Source organism: Diadema setosum, chromosome 2 (genome assembly GCF_964275005.1).
Source record: "Diadema setosum chromosome 2, eeDiaSeto1, whole genome shotgun sequence".
NCBI lineage: Eukaryota > Metazoa > Echinodermata > Echinoidea > Diadematoida > Diadematidae > Diadema > Diadema setosum.
Window position 1 is genome coordinate 15898242 of NC_092686.1, and position 21707 is coordinate 15919948.

General features: G+C 40.8%; 2 protein-coding genes across 2 annotated transcripts; one reads left to right on the forward strand and one right to left on the reverse strand.

The window, feature by feature from the left end:
• Positions 1-114: 114 nt before the first annotated feature.
• LOC140240235 (pre-rRNA-processing protein TSR2 homolog) lies at positions 115-6406 on the reverse strand. Its single transcript, XM_072320028.1, has 6 exons — positions 6320-6406; positions 3698-3788; positions 3044-3135; positions 2456-2590; positions 1622-1790; positions 115-455 (listed from the first exon to the last, which is right to left on the reverse strand). Exons 1-6 carry the CDS (start codon positions 6404-6406, stop codon positions 391-393), a joined length of 639 nt encoding a protein of 212 aa, XP_072176129.1. The 3' UTR covers positions 115-390.
• Positions 6407-6486: 80 nt separating this feature from the next.
• On the forward strand, positions 6487-21212 carry LOC140240246 (uncharacterized). The gene is made up of 9 exons (XM_072320038.1): positions 6487-6532; positions 9309-9885; positions 10573-10812; positions 13628-15276; positions 15891-15979; positions 17032-17635; positions 18423-18707; positions 19911-20014; positions 21030-21212. The coding sequence occupies exons 2-9, from the start codon at positions 9723-9725 to the stop codon at positions 21130-21132; spliced, it is 3237 nt and encodes a 1078-aa protein (XP_072176139.1). The 5' UTR covers positions 6487-6532; positions 9309-9722; the 3' UTR covers positions 21133-21212.
• The last annotated feature ends 495 nt before the right edge of the window (positions 21213-21707 follow it).

Genomic DNA, 21707 nt, shown 5'->3' on the forward strand with positions numbered 1-21707 from the left:
AAGGCTGGAAAATATGGGCTACTCTCTGTCCTGCGACAATTGCTCCGGTCTTATCTTCCCCAAGGACTTAGGGTTAAGGTTGTGCTAGGGTTTTAGGTTTAGTTTGATGTGAGGATTAGGATTAGGGTTAGGGTCATATTTGTGGGTAAAATTTATGTTTGGCTTAGCACATATTTCATGGGAGCAATTGTCGCAGGAGCAAATATCATGGAACCCTCTAGAAGACATATTAGCCACACTCATGCACAGCTTAAGATGAGAGGGGGAAATATATATATGGAGAGGCTTTTATATGGTAGAACAAAGCCCCTCCATAAGGCATAGCTGACATAAAATTTGATGACTGTACATAAACACTTTTTACAATGTATTGTTCACAGTCCCAAAGCGTCATTTTCTTTTATTTTTCCCAACCACTGTCCATCCATCATCGTCTTCATCAGGGTTTTGCTTACCTGTCAAAGTAAAGAGAAAATTAAAAAATCAGAAGTTTAAAGGTAGGGAATCCCATTTGCATGACTTAAATGAAGAGTTGTATAAATACAGTGGTATGTTGAAGAGAGTATCATTTTAGAAACTCCCATAAAGTATTGAAAGTGGAAGGTAACATTTAGTACATTTTTATTGACCGTTAGATTTTGAATTGAATTTTTTTCGGGGCTCACCGTAAATTCCAGTACATTACTAGGCTACCTTTGCAGACCCATGCACTGCATGTGTGTCCATCATGTATATTTTGTGAGGAAAGTTCATCAAAACTTAACAAACATTTCTATATACATTCTTGCCACACACTCTATATGTTATAACATCAGCTCTTATACTTTTAGATTTGTGTTTATAGATAAAAGATACAGAAGACTGCAACAAAAAGGCTTAAGTGTGGCTGACACACAGAACTACTGAGTAGTTGAGTTTTGTGCATTATTCAAATTGTAGATAACTGTTGACTTCCAAATTTCTCAGCAGTGGCCTAAACAAGTCCCCTGAGGTTCATATTTAATGTTTTGCTGCATTTTGGGAGGTCTGTAAAAGGTATCCCTTACCTTTAAGATCTATTCTCGACTAAAAAGATTCTGATGATGCAGTGAACTGTACAGTGAAACAGTCTATAATAGAACAAGAAAAAAAAAAGCACTCCCAGGATTAAAACCCTTATTTGTTCCACAAGTGATTGTTGTATCACAGCCATTTTGTCTAATAGGTAAACCATGTTGTGATATCTGTGGAATTTCTTTCAAGTAAGCACCCTAGTCTTACACACTTTTTGATTATACACCGTAATACCCTTCCATCGACACTGGCTGCATGTCCTCCTGCACAAAGACTACAACACTTCAATATATTCTGCTAAGATTCTGACCTTATTCTTCACTACCAAAGAATCACCTGAAACAAAAGCACTGTTTCTGTACGTTGAAATGTAAACAAACTATTTTAGTACCTCCAGTTAGAAAGGAATTGGCATATCATGAAAAATAAATAGAACAGAACCCTTTCTTATTTTATAGAAAAGACTTGTGAATTATCGTGCACTGACATACAACTGAACTGAACTGAACTGAACTGAATTTGAGTGTGTATGAATGTGTTCAACTCTTGCATCTTCATCGGTACTCACTTGACGTCGAGGCCCTGCTGTCTCCTGAAGATGATGATGCATCTGGTGCATCATGGTTGACCTCACTTGACTCTGCATTCTGCCTATCATGTGACTGCCCAAGCCCCATGCCGCCAAGCATGGCCCTGACGTTAGCATCCTGCACTGCCCCGCCCTCCTCAGCATCATCCTTCACAGTGAGAAGCAAATGGAGATTGGCAACAGAAAATAAGCTACAAAAATATGCTCTACCCATTAAACCGAGTGTGATTGAGTAGACAGAGATAATTGCCAAGATTTAAAAGTTCCTTCACTTCTTTCATCACAAAAAACAGCAAATTGTGTACGATGTACTCACAGTGCCTATACTGTTTTCTCCATTACAGGGATTCTCAAATATTTCTGAGCTGGGCTAGCCTTCCCACTCCATGGCATCCCCATACTGTTGGGTTTAGGAGTAAAAAAAAATTAAAGGCACCACAATGAGACCAGGTGTTCATATTCCCTACTCCCTTTGTTAATCTTTGCCACACAGTGATTCTGTCAAGACATTTCAGGTAACTTTGACCTCGCACCCTTTTAAGACACAACATATTACAAGAAAGCTTCGCTACCAAGCAGGCCCACAAAACTTCAAAACTGAATACAGTATATGCCATATATTAGGTGACTTTTTGATTGTCTTGTCTGCTATTGTTTCTCGGGAGGGGGGGGGGGGTTCTTATGTTAGCTATGTAACTGGAATCATTTGCTCATCTAGCTGATGTGACACAGGGCTCACATCAGACTAAACGGAAACAGACTGACGTCAATTCAATCTGCATGTGTCTCTCAGCGGGTACTCATTTTACATACGTCGTCCATGTTTTCTGCAGCATCTGCGACACAGTCACCTATCCTGGCCATGGGGGCGCTCTGAATGCTGTCGAGTACAGACTGGGCGCGGCCAGATTGACAAAGCTGGAAATTGGTGCATATGCTCTCTGAAACCTAGAGTTGGAAAAATAAAAATTCACATTGCAAATGGAGAGAGCACTCATTAGCAAGGACATGACAAAGTCATTCTACACAACCATAATCAAAATATCAACAAAGAAAAAACTAAGTAAAAAATTATGTAAAATTTACATGCTACTTATAAAGGAGCAAAATTAAGCTGGAATAAGGACATTCTGGAGTCTTCTTAAAAAAGGAAAGTGTTTCCTTGCCAGGTACAAAGAAACCTGTCGTTCTCGTTAATTCTGTAACTTTTATCATACCTGCAGGTTATTTCTACCAGTCTCTGTCTTTTGACATAATAACACGAAATTTGAAAGTATATGCAATTCATTTCGTCCTAATGGTTTAAAAAAAAATACAGCAAATTCAAAAACTGAACAGAATGTGAAGAAAAAAAAGTTGAAAGCAACAGCTTGAAAGCAATAGCTTCACATTATTTCTCACCGCTGCTAAGCTGTCATCTTCAGCAATCGTGTCAAATTCATGATCCAAGATATCAGCTAAAAAGTCCTCCAATTCAAATGATTCTATTCCCTCTGAAAAAGTAAAAAGCAACATGAATCGAACAGAATTTACAAAGTAAACTTGGCAAAGTCTTATACATGAAGCTTATTGAAACATTAAGTTCTATGATAATAATTACATCATCTATTTACACACTGTTGGACATATGTGATGTACATTTGTAACTGATCACTTGATTACTTTGCAGTCATAATGAAGCCGGATTTCATAATTTTAGCATGCCAATTATTAATACTGGTGTGTTATTTGGGCAGACACTTTTCTAATGGCCCTTCCTTTCAAAGAGTACTGTTACTGGATTTATCCTAACAAGTAAAAGTGTATTATAGCAGTAATTCACTAATGGCACTGTATATGAATGTGTTTCTATGCAAAAAAAATGTTAAATAATGAAGTATGTCATATTTCAGAATGCACAGCGCATACAGTATGTACTGCAAACTCTGACAACAAATATCCATAATTTCTATACCAAAAATTGTAATCAAGAGTAATGAGCAATAACTTTCATCAATTTTGAGTTTAAAATTTTAAACTTTTCACATAACTACAAATCTAATGTATGCCATGTACCATTCTCCTGGAACCAATTGTAGACTGCATCAACCATCCATCTTGCCTTTTCTTGACTGTGTGGTCCACCAAATCCTTGCCGCACTGCAATCTAAAAGAGGAACAAAAATGAGCATTTTAAAATAGTGAGATTCTACTCTTGTATTGCTGATCATATCGCCAAGAATTTTTCTATTTTCTAACGGCACTGGAGAGTCCCAATTATTTAATTACTTTAAATAGCTCTCATACAAGTTTTTCTGATAGGATAGTTTACAGTGATATTACATCTTGTCTCATGGTGGTGTCACCATAAACAGCAAGAATTACTCTACAGTGTACATTAAGTCACTTAACAAGTTAGGAAAACAACACATCACACAGAGTCTTTTGAAGAAGTGGCCTATTTGAAGACTCCTTCAAAGCAGCAATCCTACGGTACATCCAGGAGCATAGCAACTAGATTCCCCACTTCTCTCTCCGCGCAATAAAACACCAGCACACCCCCTGTCCGGTTGGCCCCTACTAAGGGGTGTTGGACAGTAAACAAGAAGAAGAAGTCTACATTATCTATAGGCATTTGAACAACTATTTCATGTCTGTAAGTGTCATGTCTACTGTCCATATCATTTGACAATTTTTACGGACTCTTCTTTTATTTTATGGGGTCTATAAGGTGCCTCAGTGATTGATACAACAGACAAATTACACTGTGTGTCAATGCCATAATGGTAAATTCAAGACCAAATAGGATATGCAACAAAGTTTGTACAACATCAAACAAAGTGACATTCTGTCCACCACACTACCGTCTTTCCTTTGTTTAAAAAAATAAATAAATCTAGACTAGACCTAGAGGTCTAGACTATCGGCTACGAATCTTGCCCTAGAGGGCAAAATCATGACATCAGCCCAACCGCTGTGTGCATGAGGAACAAGGGAAAAAAGGAAAGAGGGAAGGACGGAAGATGCTATTTTGTGGAAATCAGCCCCACCACTGTGTCAATCACACATAAACACCATTTGGTGGGGCTCCATTCATGAGTATTATACTGTGGAAGAAAACCCCACTGCTGTGCGTATGTACCATCGAACGCCACGCATCACATGCACAACAGTGGGGCTGAATTCACAAGTAAACTTTCACTAAATTTAGCCTAAATTAAGTATAACACAACAGGAAAGTCGCCGTAAAAAGTACAGATAGAGATACACAGAGCAGTGTAGTGGTCATGGTGGTCAGTGGTGGTGGGGCCTATTTCACGAGTATGCTAACTAGAGGTGTCTATGTGTCTTCCACTGAGGAGCCAATCAGCAGAAACCATTGAAACATTTAAAATTATGAAAAAGCATCGATCAGGATCAGACTGTATGTTCACCATGTTCACATCTTGTTTTGGACCTTTGCTTGGTTGCATAGAGTAACTACGGCAGTAAGCGGCCTTGCAGCCGTTCACGGCAGGTACAACATACACGGTAATATACTGCTAAACACAGCACTGCACTGAGTATGCACGCTACACATATACTATAACACACTAGCAATCAACAAAAACCAACCATTAAAATGGGCACGATCTCTGACGAAAGTGAAATTTTCTCACCTAAATGACAACATATCGGATCCAAAACGAAATTTTCGGTACTTCTTAACATAACAGTTAAGAAACAATGGTCCAAGAAACTGGATTTTTTGTCGTTTTCTCGATGTTCATGGATTTTGAAAACATATCCTCACGTAAAATAGAACTTTCGCGAGCCGACGTGGGCCGCCATTTTTTTCGGAAAGTGGATGTTACCATCGAAAAAAATGAGAAAAACACGAGAAAGACATCAACAACACCGCCAGATTTGCGATCTTGTTTGCGGCCAATGCATGTGCGCCCGCTATTTTCACGTGCTTTCGCAATGGGAATTGGCGCTTACGCAATGTTCGCGAGACATGTGAAGGCGTTCAGCTACAGATCGCGGAGCACGCGCGTATTGCATAGGGATTGTACGTCGTGCCGCAAGCAGAAATACTACGTCGCATATCGCCCTTATCGGCGAAAATTGTGCCGGGTTTTGCCCTGGTAAATCATGAAAACTGCGTCGGTCAATGGTAAATTTCTTTTATGAAAACAGTTGCGTTAATTAATAATCTTGTCTATGATATATGAAATGGTTGAAAATAATTTGCCTGATTTGTTTACAAGTTGGAAAAACCCTTAACAATGCTTAAACTGCCGCAAACGGGATATTTTACTCTATGTTGAATTGCTTACGCACGCACACCGGGCGGGTAAATCTATATTATATATTCCTATACTTAGTTATAATATGCCATTCTTTCTCTTTGTTGTTCAACTTTCATATGTACAATCATGCAATGTATGTAATTCTCTTTAAATGTCCCTCTGCGCCTCAGAAATAGGCCACTAAAATACATCTGCAATGCAATGGCGCTGTATGCGTATGTATTTGCCATTTAGGCATTACGGATACATAAAAATGCAATTAGTGGGACTAAAGGAACAGCTGCCGGCACGGAGGAGACATAATACATCATCACGTTCGCTCATATTTGACGTCCTATCAAGCATGAGAATACGTTTTACTTTCAAAACAAACTCGTCAACAATTACGATATCAATATTTCAAAACCTGAAGTCCTGTCCATCCATCAAAAGTAGACTGAATACTCTTGTGAAAAACAGCAGAACTGTCCATGCTGTCACTTGCACCAGCCATGTTGAGCGTGTTGTGCTCTGCTGCCCTCTACGATGCCACGTAAGATTATTGTAATCTATTCTGCCACTGCTTGGATGGCCCAAAGTACCAACAAAACATCGCAAACTAGACGTAGATGGCCACGATGTAAGTGTTCGAAACTATTCGAAATTTGTCTACTGTGTCTTTCTCAATATGAAAGCTGTTCAAGCTGTAGCTTATGACCTTTTCCATATCAAGTAATTGGACTGTGTGGTGTGGAGTGCAACTGTTGTGTATTGCTTGGCGCTTACATGGTAAGGGTAGCACTACGCGAGGCCGAAGTGCTCCTCGCTCCTTCCCTGCGCGCTGGGCGTTTGCTCCATCCAGCTTCCACTCCAGTTCAGCAGGCAGAGGGCAGGCAGACCAGCTTGCAGTGTGAAGAGAAATTCTATAGAACTACTGTAAGAGTGGAAATTTTCGCGGTGTTGAAATTTTCGCGCAACCAGAAACAAGCGCGAAAATAATAGCACATGAATATTTTTGCTTGCCATATGTAGCGCTACCAATACCATATATTCCTGTGCGTGATGTCTTATTCTGCGGAATTAAAGACACGCGAAACTCTTCTTACCCGGCCAATGTGAAAAATTAGTCGCGCGAAAATACCACTTTTACAGTAGTACTAGTACTGTACTATTTAGTTAGTGTTACGATCAAGCCACGTCACCACCAAGGCAAGGGTTCAACTAACTCTGTTATGGCTGCCCCTGTCACACTTTGCTGCCACCGTTATAGAAACAGGTGATAATTTACTCATCTGTTGTTCAAATCGTCATTCCAGCAGTGGACAAAAAGTGTAAAGTTTAAGTTTCAGAGGACCATGAAAGGTCCAGATTCTAGTTAATGTTAATAACTCTAGTCTAGGGGCCTGAACAGAATGAACAAACAAAACACCTGGGCTGGGGCGGTGCAACACTGCAACAGGACAATTATAAAACGTGCTCCAACGCATGAGAACAAAATGAACCTCATGCCCAAGGGACGAAAAGCGCAAAGGTGACGCATGTTATGAGACGTACTTGGAACATCAGATAATCTAACTATACACAGCCCAGTCGCTGTACATGGTACGTCGCGACAGGGCTGTACGCGCGCGACCACCAACCACTAGGAGAGCGACGTAATCGTATCACGATAGCTTTGAATTTTGATACTTAACATCATTTTTGTCACCTCAAACTCATCGAGTATACTCTTCAATATTTACTCTACATCTGATGCTATCAGTATTCAAATGTACGCAATGAAACTTACCGAAATTGATCATCATATCCAGCATGTCCACACGGTACACAATCTTTCACGCCAGGCCTATGTTTGAACACAGCACAGTCGCTGTACATGGTACGTCGACGTACCATGGAATTGCGCCAGAAAGTGTCATTTTATTTGTTCCACGGACTTATCGCAAGTGGTCTCCATGGACCCAGTGTGGCGAACTATTCTTCTGTAATAGAAACATGCATTTAACGTGAGTAAAGTATTCTGTTTAAAGGAGAAAAGTATACCATACATTTTCCTAAGTTTTGTAGTTGTGTTGAGGTTCCTCACTTTGAGGCTGCATGCCGCGCTCGTCAGACGCTGTTTTCGCATAGCGTAACAGCGTCTGGTCGGGCTACAGATAATCGTACTTACGTGTTTGATGTGTTGGTACATAGCAATTTCATTCGTTCCATCTCTTGCAGCAACAGACTCTACATGAGGCCTACTGTAGCAGATGAAAATGCGTGGAAAATGACAAGTTACAGAACAGATACAGGAGAAAAAACTGCATGTACAAGTATCAGACAAGGGGCAGATCGCGCTATCCAGTCTTGGCAAGAAAAACTTGGTGCTTACGGACAAGTCCAAGATAACGCACATGTCACGTATTGGACATTTCAGACACTTTTGGCCTGAAAAATAGTGTAAATGGCCTTTGATTATGATATTGAACTTCATCATGGTGATTGATATCTAGGAGAAAATTAATCTTGTAAAAATGGAGAATAATGACCTTGACAATCATATTTGGAAGAGAAAATAATGTGCCGTTACATATGGGACAGGGAAGAAAAATTGTTTTTTCGAACATTTTTTTTTTAACCTGAAAACTCTCTGAAAGTATATTATTTCACAACTTGTAACTCAGTGTGTTTAAAGTCACAGAACTCAAGATTATCAGAGGTACATGTAAGTTTCATGTCATGAGGCAAAAAGCTCTTATTACAGGTTCTAATTAAAAACAGACATGATATGTTACGTATGGGACACTTTGTCCCGCATTCGTTTAGTGTGTGGAGAACCATGTTTATGGGTATTTTGCATAATTATTGAAGTAAAATCAGTTGTAATTACTCAAATATTGATCTAGATTGTCAAGGAAACAATATTCCCCAAATATTTACCGTCATAATCATATTTAACTATATTTTATATTTTTATAGTATGTACGTATTATCCAACCTGAGCATTGCGTACCCTGGATTTTTATCAGGATAGTTACTACTAAAACATTGAATAATAAAGTGTTTACTTCCATTGATGAAGTGCAGTTTGCCATTCAGTTTCAACAAAAAACAACTTGGCGCAAGAAAAATTTTAATGGAAATATGCAATACCTGCTGCATGGGACCCCAGTAGTCAAGTTGAGAAGCTATCTGTCTAGCAATCAGGAGGTTGTTGATTAGAGTCACACCTCAGTATGTATGCCCATGATTTTTTTCATGGCTGCTACTAAAACACTTTGTTTATCATTTGCAATTTAAAAAAAAAAAAAAAAAAATCATGCAAGAAACGCTAATTTCAAGAATCAATACCCACCAGCCAAAATGTACGCCGTTCACACCATTTATATGCATATATTTGATAAGTCAATGATACTGTTTGTTTGTTCTTTCAGGGTAAGACATTTGCCTTCTGGACACCGCTGCCATTAGCATCATGTGCCTTGACATTCTGCTGCATGACAATCAGGGACAAAGAACAGCTTGAAGACAAGACTATCACCATAAGTTCATGAATGGATGGAATGCCATAAAGAATAGGTCATTTCCTTTGCTCAGCGTATTCCAATAGGTGGAATCATCTTGTCCTATGTTTTCATGTTACAAACAAAAACATGGGCCAATGAAGAATATGCAATCAAGAACTCTTTCGCTAAGACCATTCACTAAGACCATTCATGATGTAGCAGCATGGATCCACAAATCAGATAAATTTGTGGAAGATCGCCGAGTTTGAAATTGACCATGACAAGTTTACTTATGGCAACGTACTTGGAGAGAAGTCATTGACTGAGAGTATATAACTCATCATGGAGGGATTCTGCAGCAGCCTGCTGCGTATCTCCATGGCTCAGATTTGCCAGGAGCTCGGCTGGCACGCCATACAGTCCACCCCGTGTGAGCTCCTGACTGACATCCTGCAGCGCTACATCCAGCAGCTTGCCACGGTCTCTCATCAGTATGCTGAGCAATGTAAGCTTTCCACTGAATGATGTTTGCTTTTGTTTTGTTTTGTTGTTGTTTGTTGTTTTTGTTTATTTACTTTGGTTGTTTTTCAAATTTTGAGGTGATTTGAGTTCGCTTCAGCATATTTTGGCCATGTATGATTTTTATTCTGATGGTATATTTTGCACGAATAAAAGGTTCGTTTATGTGTAATCATGTGTAAATTGAACATTTGAATCAAATTAATCTGTGCTCAGAACCATACTATGAGAATAAGTCTACTTCAGACTGTTCTTTTCAAGGGGAAAAAAATGAATAAAAAAAACACCAGATATGATTGGTCATGTATCATGAGACTTTTGCAATTGTGTTCTAATACTATAGGTACATGTTGTATATGATACATGGGCCATGCTTTTGAGAACCATTGAGATGATTGAACAAGAAAGCAAGAATCTCTAAAAGACTGGATCAAAGTTGTTCAAGCAAGTAGACCAAGAAGCATGAAAAGATTAGTGGAACTTAACAAAAATAAAGTAATGAAGTATTATAAACAAGCAAATTATACATGCATATGACAAATTATTAAAAAAAAAGAATTAAGAAAAAAAAATCATTGAGATGTACAAAGGTTGTAGGTAACATATATGTACAAGTTAAAGTGTAAACCTCTTTCTTCTTCCTTCACTCCTAAAAATATTTTAATTTGCACAGATGGGAGGACTGAGCCCAACATGGATGACCTTGGTCTGGCCTTCAGACAGATGAATGTCAGCCTCTATGAGCTGGAGAACTATGTCAGGGATGTGGACCCCATCCCGTTCAAGCATGACATCCCCAAGTTCCCCCTGGCCAGGGACAATGACCTTCAGCATCCGAAACCTGGGAGCAGGGATGACCGGGAGAGGTTGCAGTACATACCCTCCTACTTGCCACCAATCATTGGGTCTGATGGTAAGTCAGTCTAACTTGGATTCCATTTACTTCCCTTCAACATGTACAAGCCATCATAGCAAAACACAGTAGGGCCTTGAATTCCCAAGAGGTTTGCTGTTCATTAAGAAGAAAATTAATGCAACAGTTTTCTAATCCAGTGGGTCATGAGACCAGTTGAGGACTTGCTGATCTTGCAATTTAAAAAGAACATTTTCTACAGATATCAGCCAGAGTATTTTCAGGTCCAGTTTTGAATACAGAGTAGGTTGAAAAATTGTTGGAAACACACATATTTTGCATTTAGACTGTTGATGCTGTGGTCTGTAATCTGTAAACATGGCAATGTAGTTGTATTATGATTTATTTTGACATTTTTAGATATGTACACTGTAAGTAGAAACATAAATTCTTTTGTCACAAAGCATTTGTTCCATATTTAATCACATACATGTTTCAAATGCAAGTGGGAAGAAATCCTCAGCTTTTGAAAGATAGAGGAATATTCAGTACACACCCTCATATTGTTAATCAGGTGGGGAGTTTTAGATGAATTTGACACATGTTGTTCTAATACATACTTTTCTCCCCTGTCAGATTTTTGGAGGGTATACATCATTTTAAGTGCCTACTTGCAATCAGCTGTGGCATATAAATTGTCGTTTTATTTTCCTGAACCTTTCTCAGAAGTTGAAAACAGTAATGTATAATCCAATTGATAATTGATAGTACTTTTAGTATCCACTTCCAATGAGAAAAAAAAACAACAAAATAAAACAAAACAAAACAAAAGCAAAATGATTGCATCATCAATAGGCAAAAAGCAAACAAACAAAAAACTAGTTGATAAATCTTCTTCATCAGAGTACATTTGTTACGTTACATCCAATATACCGTGGTAGTTGTACATCTAAAAGAGTGATCTCTGAAAATCATTCTGGCAATAATGGATGTCTTCAGGCATTAATGCATTAAGATATCGTAAGAGGTTAGAATGAATTCCATTCATAACATAGAGTAGTCTGGGCAACTTCCTCAATTTTTTGTTTTTATTTAAACAGGACCATAGTTGTTGTTTTTTAGCTCACCTGAGCCGAAGGCCCAAGTGAGCTATCGCTCTTCGTCCGGCGTCCGGCGTCCGTCGTCTGTCGTGCGTCGTCCGTCGTGCATAAACTTTTTACATTTTCGTCTTCTTCTTGAGAACCCCTTGACCGATTTTCACCAAACTTGGCAGGTAGCATCCCTAGGGGGATAGGATCTCAATTTGTTCAAGTGGGCACCATGCCCCACCTGGGGGGCCCCAGAGGGGCCCAAACCCCCCAAAATTAAGGAATCTTAAAAAATCTTCTTCTCTAGAACCAGAAGTGATAGAGCTAAGTTAATATTATGAATTAGTACATTGATGACTGTAGTTTCACGTTTGTTCACGGTGGAATCAGGGGTGCCCCCCTTGGGACCCAGGGGAGGGGGATGGGGAGGGGTCCTAATGGGGCCCAAATTGTACATTTTCATCTTTTTCTTGAAAATGCCATTATGAATTTTCACCAAAGTTGGCAGTTAGCATCCCTAGGGGGAAAGAATCTCATTGCCATCAAATGGGCACCATGCCCCACCTGGGGGGTCCCAGGGAGCCTAAATTTGGACCGAAATTGTAAATTTTAATATTTTTCTTGAAAACCCTATCACAGATTTTCACCAAACTTGGCAGGTAGCATCCCTAGGGGGATAGAATCTCAATTCCATCGAATGGGCACCACGCCCCACCTTGGGGCCCCAGGGGTCCCATCCCCCCCCCCCCCCCCCCCTCCTGTAAGGAATCTTTACAGATTTTCTCTGGAACCAGAAGTGATTGAGCTAAGTTGACACAATGAGTCAGTGTATTGATGACTATTGTTTCAAGTTTGTTCATGGGAAAATTGGGGGTGCCCTCCCCCCTTGGGACCCAAGGAAGTGGGATGGGATGGGGGGGAGGGTGTCCAAATGCGGGCCTAAATTTTCATCTTCTTGCTGAAACAACATAATGGATTTTCACCAAACTTGGCAAGTAGCATTCCCATGGGGATAAGATTTCAAAGTGTTTGAATGGGCACCATGCTTTCCTTGGGGGCCCCAGGGGGTCCAAACCTCCTAGATTAATTAATATTCAATAATATTTTTCTCTAGTTCTAATCAAAAGTGATAGGGCTTTAAGTCTTTTTCCCAAAGCTGCATAATCCAACATTCTATAAAGTACAGTGTACTTGGTAGGTATTTTACCAGTGTGATGGAATATGTAATTGAACCCAAATGCCCCCACTCTCAAAGCTACCCCCACCATAAGTTTCCAGTGTTCTCAGGTGAGAGTCTGCAAGAATGCATGGAAGGTGAACATGCGATACTCAGGTGAGCGCGTGACTCCCGGGTCTCTTGTTCTTTAGCCTTTTTGAAATCTCTTCCCCATTTTAACATCTAGGCAGGACATTTCACCTAGTAATCTTTTGTATTGTCTTCTGTTTCTTGAATGTATATCCTAGAAGGAATTGAGAGGGAAAGGAACATTTATATGTTTATTCTTCAGATGGCAAATTCACTCTCCAAGTTCCGTCTTCATTTAGCAGCTTCGTACATCTATAAAGAATTAAAAGCACTTAGGGTCTCTATCACACATTCACAGAAATACAGTGCTCCAGCAAAGTTTCTGAAATTAAAGGTCAACTGCTTGTTGAATTATGATTTCTTATACATTATGTGTGCAAATTTTGACTCTTGAGGTGTAGTGTTTTAATGGAATTATGGGAAATAAGAATATTATGTTCATCTCCCTCATAAGAAGTCATTGTGTCCACTTCTATGACAGACTTTGGGGAGCCAATTGGTCACCATCGAGACAGTGTTCTGTCAGCCTCAGGTGCAGCCATGGACACAGACAGCCCCGAGTCCAAGCTTTCTTCCTCAACAGGAGCCAGCCACAACTCACCCAGGGGGGAGAAGAGGGATGCATCCGGCCCACTATTCAGCGACCAGGCCATGAAGAGACTCCGCCTGGATGGTGATGGCACCCCGCAGGAACTGACAGCAGTCTCCATCAACTTCAGAGGGGAGCTGACCCCCAAAAGGGAAGGCAAGCTACCCATTGCAACCACTCCACCTCAGCGCCTTCAGAAGCTGACCTTACCCGGCTCAGACATTTCGGCCAGCAAGGCTTCAAAGGCCATCACAGAAAAACTCCTGATCAAGTCTGAAGAGACCATAGTAGACAGACTGCAACCAAAGTCCCCCAAGGGTGGCCTTCGGACACCAGCTCCAGACAACAAATCCCCCAAATCCAAAATGCCGGTGACACCCAAACAAAAAGCACAGACAAAGTCCCCCAAACACATGATGTTTTCTCCAACAGGACCTTCAAAGTACCCTGTGATCAGGCCCAAATCTGCTGGCACACCATCAGCTGGAGACAAACCGGGAGAGTTCTCCTTCCCTCCGCCTCCAAAGAGCCCCAAGGCTTTGTCAAGTTCCTTGAGCAAGAAGCAGGCAGAGAAGCAGCAGGAGTCGGCTGTAAAACAGGAGAAGTCCATCTACGACTTTGAAGAAGACGAGTTTGACAGCAAGCCCTCCAAGGATCCGCAGTCATCGCCCACACTGACAGGACCCTACAAGGAACCCTCTGCATTCCTCATACAGGACGAGCCATCCAAGCTGCAAACAGCCACTTCTGAGAGCATCAATGCTTCCATCGATGCAGTGCTATCAAGGTCTCGGGAAGAACACAATCAGCCGTCACCATCCAGAGAAAAGCCTGCCAAGGTGAAGAAGACTGACAAAGAAAAACGCAAATCAATCAGTAAAGACAAAGCAAAGATAAAGCAAAAATTGAAGACCAAAAAGAGCAAGGAAGATATCCCGAGCTATTACGACACAGTGGGATCCGTGGACAAGAAGCATTCAACTCCCAAAATTGTGAAGAGGAAAGACTCTGAAAGCGGCGTCAGAAAGACACCCAAGCTGGTCATAAAAACGAGCCAGAAGGGTTCCAGTGAAGGGGAGCTGAAGGTGATCAAGAAAAAATACAAGAAGATCAGCGAGAAGGACATACAGAAGCAACTGAAGGTGAAGAAGCTGAAGAAGAAGAGCATTGACTACAAGAACAAGTCCAAAGCCACCAAGCAGGGAGTGGGCCCCAGCGCCACAAAGCCAGAAGACGACTCGAGTCCGGAGAAGCGGAAACCCATCGGCAAGCTGAGCCTCATCAAGAGCTCGGGCTCCAAGCTCCAGTTCAAGATCGCCAGGCCGGCCCCGGAGGGGAAGAAGCCGGAGAAGGAGAAGGGGAAGAAGCCAGACAAGCCGAAGAAGGTGGTGAGCAAGGATAAGGGAAAGCTGAAGATCAAAAAGATCAAGACCAGCTCGAGTGAGATGGAGTCTTCTGACAAGGAGAAGAAACACAGTGGTAAAGACAAGAAGAAAAGCACAGTGAAAAAGGAGGGGAAGAGCGAAAGCTCAGAGAAAAAGGTGAGTTGTGAGAAAATATTCCCCCATAAGCTGTGTATTTCACAAGCATAACATTTTGTGAATTAGGACTTGTGTCATAAATTCATGAAAGGTTAAGTTTGTAAGAAGGAACCATCGCAGTTTAATGAAAATGAATACTTATCCTTTTTGAGAAGCAAATCCTTGGGGATGATTTACATTGTATTGTGTCTTGGGGGCAATATTTCCGCCCATTGTTCAGTTTGGTATTGTCAGTAAACATGCCAAATTTGCACAAAGTAACCACTGTCAATGTATATTACAGTGTATGTGATACTTTAGGTTACCACAGTTGACTCTCAATTTTCTTTATCAATTGGCCATAATAATTGGTTGTATAATTGGTTGTGCAATCTTGTGAGAATTGCAATTTGAATTATCAGGTGGTCAGAATGGAATGTACGGACAATTTGACAAATTATTGATAAGAATATTTACAGGATTCTACTGTAAAGACTGTCTGAATATGATTGCAATGTTGTGTTGCTTACATTACAGTTGACATTCTTCCTCCTGTCAAAAGTTGAAAGCATAGTTCGTGAAATTATGCAGGCTTCTTTTACACTGCTTCTACATTTTGTTTGATCTGTGTGCAGAGCGTGGAAAAGACTGTTTCAACACCAACGGTCCCAAAGATTACATTCAAGTTGGGGTCTGCACCAGCTGGGGGAGATTCTCCACAAATGTGAGTATCAAGATGTGATAATTTTCAGGGCTTTACAGCAGGTAGGTTTTGTTCAACAAGGGCAGACATTCAAAGAAAGGGAATGCAAATGGCTTTCAAGCTAATAGGAAACTCATGTGGTTCTTCAATTTTCTGTGAGAGAATGGCTCAATTCTGTTTTGTTGGTTTCATATTTAGTAGAAGAAATGATCTTTTCAAGCTTAGTTTTGCTCAAGCTGTCACACTCAGTTGTACAATGATTGAACACAGTTAGAGGCACTTGGACAAAGAAAACAAAAATGAAGTTTACTGAAGGTTAGACAGTATAGCGTACAGACCAATATCTGCAGAAATGAAGGAAAATTGGGGGCAATCATATAGATGAAGTGTGCCCCACTTAGAAGAGGATTATACATATTCCGTGAACTTCATCTCAACCTACTAAACCCAGGTGGAAAAGAAATGTGTCAGATTACAAGAATGAGGAAAATGGTTTCAAAAGACTGAGGGACTATGGCAGCACATACTTTCAGGACAGTTTTCATTTACAGCTTTCTTTCTTTCTTTTTTTGGTTGCAATTATGGGTTCAAATGTTAAGAAACTGTAGAGTCATACATATGTTCAATGAAGGTGTAGCAAAGATGGGTTCTACTTTGCATGCCTTGCAAGCATAGTCGTTTGCCAGATCCCGTAAAACGAGGAATAATTGCATGCATTTTAATTCAGCAAATAATGTGATAGCAAAGATTCGCAAAATTAAAGTGCATGTGAAAGTTCTTGTCTACACTCTATGTGTTGAATGCCAGTGACAATTCACGAAAATTTCATGCCGCGAAAATATCTTGCTTTTACAGTATATTGTATTACGTGAAGATCAGAGTCAGCATGAATTGTGAGTTATTGTCATCTCCTGTATTGAATTACTGAAACCATGTAGACCATCAGTATTTGAGGACAGTAAATGCTGGCCAAGTTTTACAAATATTACTATGAATGGAGAGGCAGAGCAACATTTGCAAAGAGATAAGTTAAGATTGTTTGTATTTGATTTTACCCCTTTCTATGCTACTAGTGTCATAAAGAAGCCACCTGCCTCACCACCACCACCACCCACTGTTCCCAAAATCTCCATTGCTGTGCCAACCAAGAAGAGTAAGGACTCCTCCAAGTCATCCAAGTCTCCCGCATCTCAAAAGACTGTGGCCAAGCCAAAGGGAGAGGGCAAGTCAAAGGCCGAGCCCAAGTCCAAGTCCGATTCCCGCAAGAGCGAGCCCAAACCCAAGGCAGAGGCTAAGCCAAAGGCATCCAAGAAGAAAGAAAAGGATTCAGATCGGGAGAAGGAGAGTGACAAAGAGAAGGAGAAACCAAAGGAAAAGGGGAAGGAGAAAGCTAGAGAGAAGGAGAAGCCAAGCAAAGCAAAGGAGGAGCCCACGTCGAAGGTGGAGGTGTCACCGTATGACTTTGATGCCCCATCCCCACCTCCTACCACTCCCAAAGGCAAGAAGGAGTCAATGCACACCAAGAAGGAGCCGCCGCCTGGAGTGTTTGCGCCTTCCAAGCCTCCTCCCACGTCGCCTGCTACCTCCAAACCCAGCACCACTGGATCAAAGTCTTCGTCCAAGTCGGCTGCTACCCCCAAATCCAGCTCTCCAGCTCCTCAGAAGTCTAAGCAAAAGGTAAGAATATATCGTGTTACATGCCTGAAAAGCTGTCTCATTTTTTTGTGTAGAAATGTGAACTATTCGATTATTGGTACAGTGCACTCCCGTTATAATGAACATGGTTATATCGAAATTCTGGTTACAACAAAGTTAAATTTCAGGCAGCAACAATATCCAATTTATGTATTTTTACTGTTTATTTGTTCAAGTATTACGAAATGTCGATATAACGAAAGAAAACTGCCGGTCTAGAGGACTTTGTTATAACGGGAGTCCACTGTACTTTGTTCGAATTTACAGTATCAATGCGATGTTGCAGCCACAGAAGTCGAAATCTTCAGTTCGTGGGCAAAGTTTGCTTTTCAACTGAAGTGTGCTAAATTCTTGTCTCCATGCAGATACTCGTGGTGACTTTGCCAAGACTAGGCTGCTTTTCTCACATTGACATTTATTTGCCCTTTCTGCTACAAAATGCTGGTATAAGAATAAATTGTTACATTGTCACAGTGACTAATTTGGTAATGTTCACTTAAGTTTGATAGGTCAAAAGTGAAGTTGGTAGGCAGTTGGTTCTACAAATCAGTTAAAGTTGCCAAGTTGTGTGTACTGGCACACAGAGCTGCGGCCAACTGCCCTAGCAACAAGACAGGGTTTAAAGAAATGACTCTAGTGGTAGATTATGTGTATCTGATGATGCATATAAACTTCGGTATCTCTGGAGCAGTGTCAGACAACCACATTCACATATTGCAGAGGTCCATCATAACCAGTAGTTTTGCCCTACTTCATTCTGTCAATACAGACAAGTGTTCCAACTCCACCTCCGACGAAGGCTGCCCTCAAGGCTCTGCCTCCTTCCGCCAGCAAGGGGAGCAGGGCAAATAAGCAGAAGGAGAAGGAGAAGGAAAAGGAGAAGGAGAGAGAGAAGGAAAGAGAGAGGGAGCGGGAGAGGGAAAGAGAAAGGGAGAAGGAGAAAGAGCGAGAGAAGGAGAAGGAAAAAGAGAAGGCAGCACTCTCAGCCAAGGCTTCAAAGGCCCAGCCAGAAGGACCATGTACACTTATCATGGAGACTGCTGGGACTGTGGTTGTGAGTATCAGTGAAATGTATGTAATTAAGTACTGCCCATCGAAATCCACTTTAGAGCCTACATCTTCTGTATAAGCTGTTATTTTTGTGAGGGTTTAATTTTTGGGAATTTTGCAAATCGCTTTTTGACCACAAATTCAACACACACGCAATAATGTCGCCATGCACTAGGGTAATTGTGCACTAAAAATAGCAACAGCGCGTCAATTCGCGAACACAATGTCTCGCAAAAATGTCTGTGACCTCTTCATTTGAGAAAATATCTGTATGCAAAAATAACAGCTCATACAGTAGGCTTTTGTGTTTGTTACAAAATCTTCAGTCATGTTAAAGAAGGTGGCACTTTGAAATTTCAGTTTTCTTGGTAAAAGGTAGCCATGAGTGTCTCTTGATGGCATGTCTAGATATCATGTGCATTAGTGTGGCTCTCTACCTGATTCTGTATAGGGCTTTTTACACTTGTGTTTTTAACCCCGTACTTTCTCTGACCCAGGACTATCGTTAGTCCCGTACCAATTTTTTCAGCTTTTTACACTCGCCAATTAGTCCCGTACTAAGCTGTTGTCCGGGGCTAAGGAGAAAATTGACCTTTTTACACTCGTATTTCTTAGTCCGGTACTTTCCAAACCACATGAATATTCATGATTACGCTGTGTACTGTACACGTACACGCATGCACCGGCAGCACTTGATTACCTTGTTTCTGATTGGTCAGTGAGGGTCGGACTTCGTCTCCGTCGCTTAGCCGAGGATTATTTTTTCGTTCTGTTTACACTCACTTGCTTGGCACCGCAATTGCGGTGCTAACCCTGCTATTTTGCAGGGCCAGATAGTCCGGGATTATCGGTGGGGCTAGCCCACTTTGGCAAAAAAGAGTGTAAACAGAAAGTGGGCTAAGGATAGTCCCGTACCAACGGTGGGGCTAAGGCCCCCCCCTCCCGCCCCTTAGCCCCAACGTTGGTACGGGACTAAGCAAAAATTTACAAGTGTAAAAAGCCCTTGTGTTTGGTTTTTAAGCATACTGGTTGTTAGCAAAAAGTGTCATTATACTTTATGTTGTCATCCTGTTTATTTTTTGGATGATTTAGTATTCAGAATAGATGCTGGACAGTTTTGTTTTTTGTTTTTGTTTTTGTTTTTGTTTTTAATTGTCAAGTGTCATAGCATCTCTAAAATGCTCACTTTGGCTCTGATCTTCTCTAGAATGAACATGGTGAGAAGATCTGGTACTGTCCGGCCTGCCGTAACCCTGACGACGGAATCCTAGCCATGGTGGGCTGTGATATGTGTGATGACTGGTATCACTGGTGAGTAACCTCCCTGAGAAGGGCTGGGGAATACAAACTCTCCCACATAGCAGCACATTTGCCCTAAAAGGGTAATGAAACCCAAATATGCAGGAAAACCAGACAATATGTTTGAAAGTGATGAATTATAAAGTTGTGATGCAGCCATCGCTGGATGAGAAGACAGCAACACTTTTGTGATGTCAGGTATGGAAAACAATATACAGAAAATACAAAGAATTCCTCAAAATTTTACTTTTCAAGCATAATGAAAGAGCACTTGACTTGTACCTCTTTCAGACATCGGGGGGGGGGGGGGGAATATCACCCTTAACATATGTCAGGAACAAGTTGAAGGAGTATACTCTTTTCATTAAAATACGAAATTTTATCGAGTTCTCTGTATATTTTCTTTTGGCATTTTGTTTCCATTGAAACGTGATGAATTTTGAAGTTATGGTGCAGCCATCGCTGGATGAGAAGACTACAATACTTTGTGACATCACATGTTCTTCTTGTCATTCTTTATTTCTCCTCCCATTTTGCATTTATGTGCTGTTTAATGTGTCCATGATGCACTTCAGGGAATATATGTTCCTCATAGTTTGCTCCATTGAACATACTGCATGTTTAGATACTTTTTTTACCCCCGTCTAGATTTAGATGAGTAGTCGTGCATCCCAGCCATTGAGTAATTTATTTACTGTATGCGCCGCATATTTAGCAAAGTCTAATTTTTTGCGAAAGGTTAAATTTGCCACCTTGGAGTACAGTAACAAACAGAGAAATGCACGCGTGCACGTCACATTCATATTGAGATCACAGTTGATATTTATGCACGTTTAGACATTCGTGAATAGCACCGCGAAAATAAAAACCTTTGCCAAATTAATGGCATATAAAGTATTAGTTTTCTGGGCTTTGATATCAATTTCACCTTATTTTTTAAGGTGATAATTTTACCTTTATACTTCTAATTATGTTATGAATGTATCAAGCCACTTGAAGCTGAATTATCTTTCTGATTTACACACAGGAAATGCATTGGACTGGAGAGTGAGCCAACTGAAGATGAGTGGTTCTGCCCCAGATGTTTGCTGAAATCAAAAAACAAGAAGAAAAGAGGGAGGAAGCGGTGACAGTCCCCATGTATACTTTACTGCATCTTTAAAACGTCTTAGGGTGTGTTCAAGTGCTCTCCTAAAGTGACTCGAACCATAACGTACCCCCTCCAGAGGAGCGCTCGAAGGCTTCTAACGTGTGCCGTACCCAGCCGAAGAGAGCCAAAAGTGGACCATCTCCTGATGTGCTCCAAGAACGTACCAAAAGTTCGCATAAGAAGAATGTGCATACACACACATACATCATAATGCAAAGAGTTCATTCTCTTCAAGACATCTCTCGTTAGTAGCTTTAAGCACACCAGGGCCTTGTTTCATAAATGATGTTAGGATGGCAACTCTTGCTGGAATGACAACTTCCAATAGCAACAGCCAATCAGGAAGCTGGATTCTTGTTGTTACAATGACAATTGTCATTCCAGCAAGAGTTGCTATCATATCAACTTTTTATGAAATGGGGCCCAAGGTGAATGACCCTGTTGCTACAAAATCTGCGACCCCACTAAAAGTAACTCACTGAGGTATGCTTTCTTCACAGAGCGCTAGAACACTCTACATCTGGCACAGTTCAATACGGTTTGCTTAGGTTCACT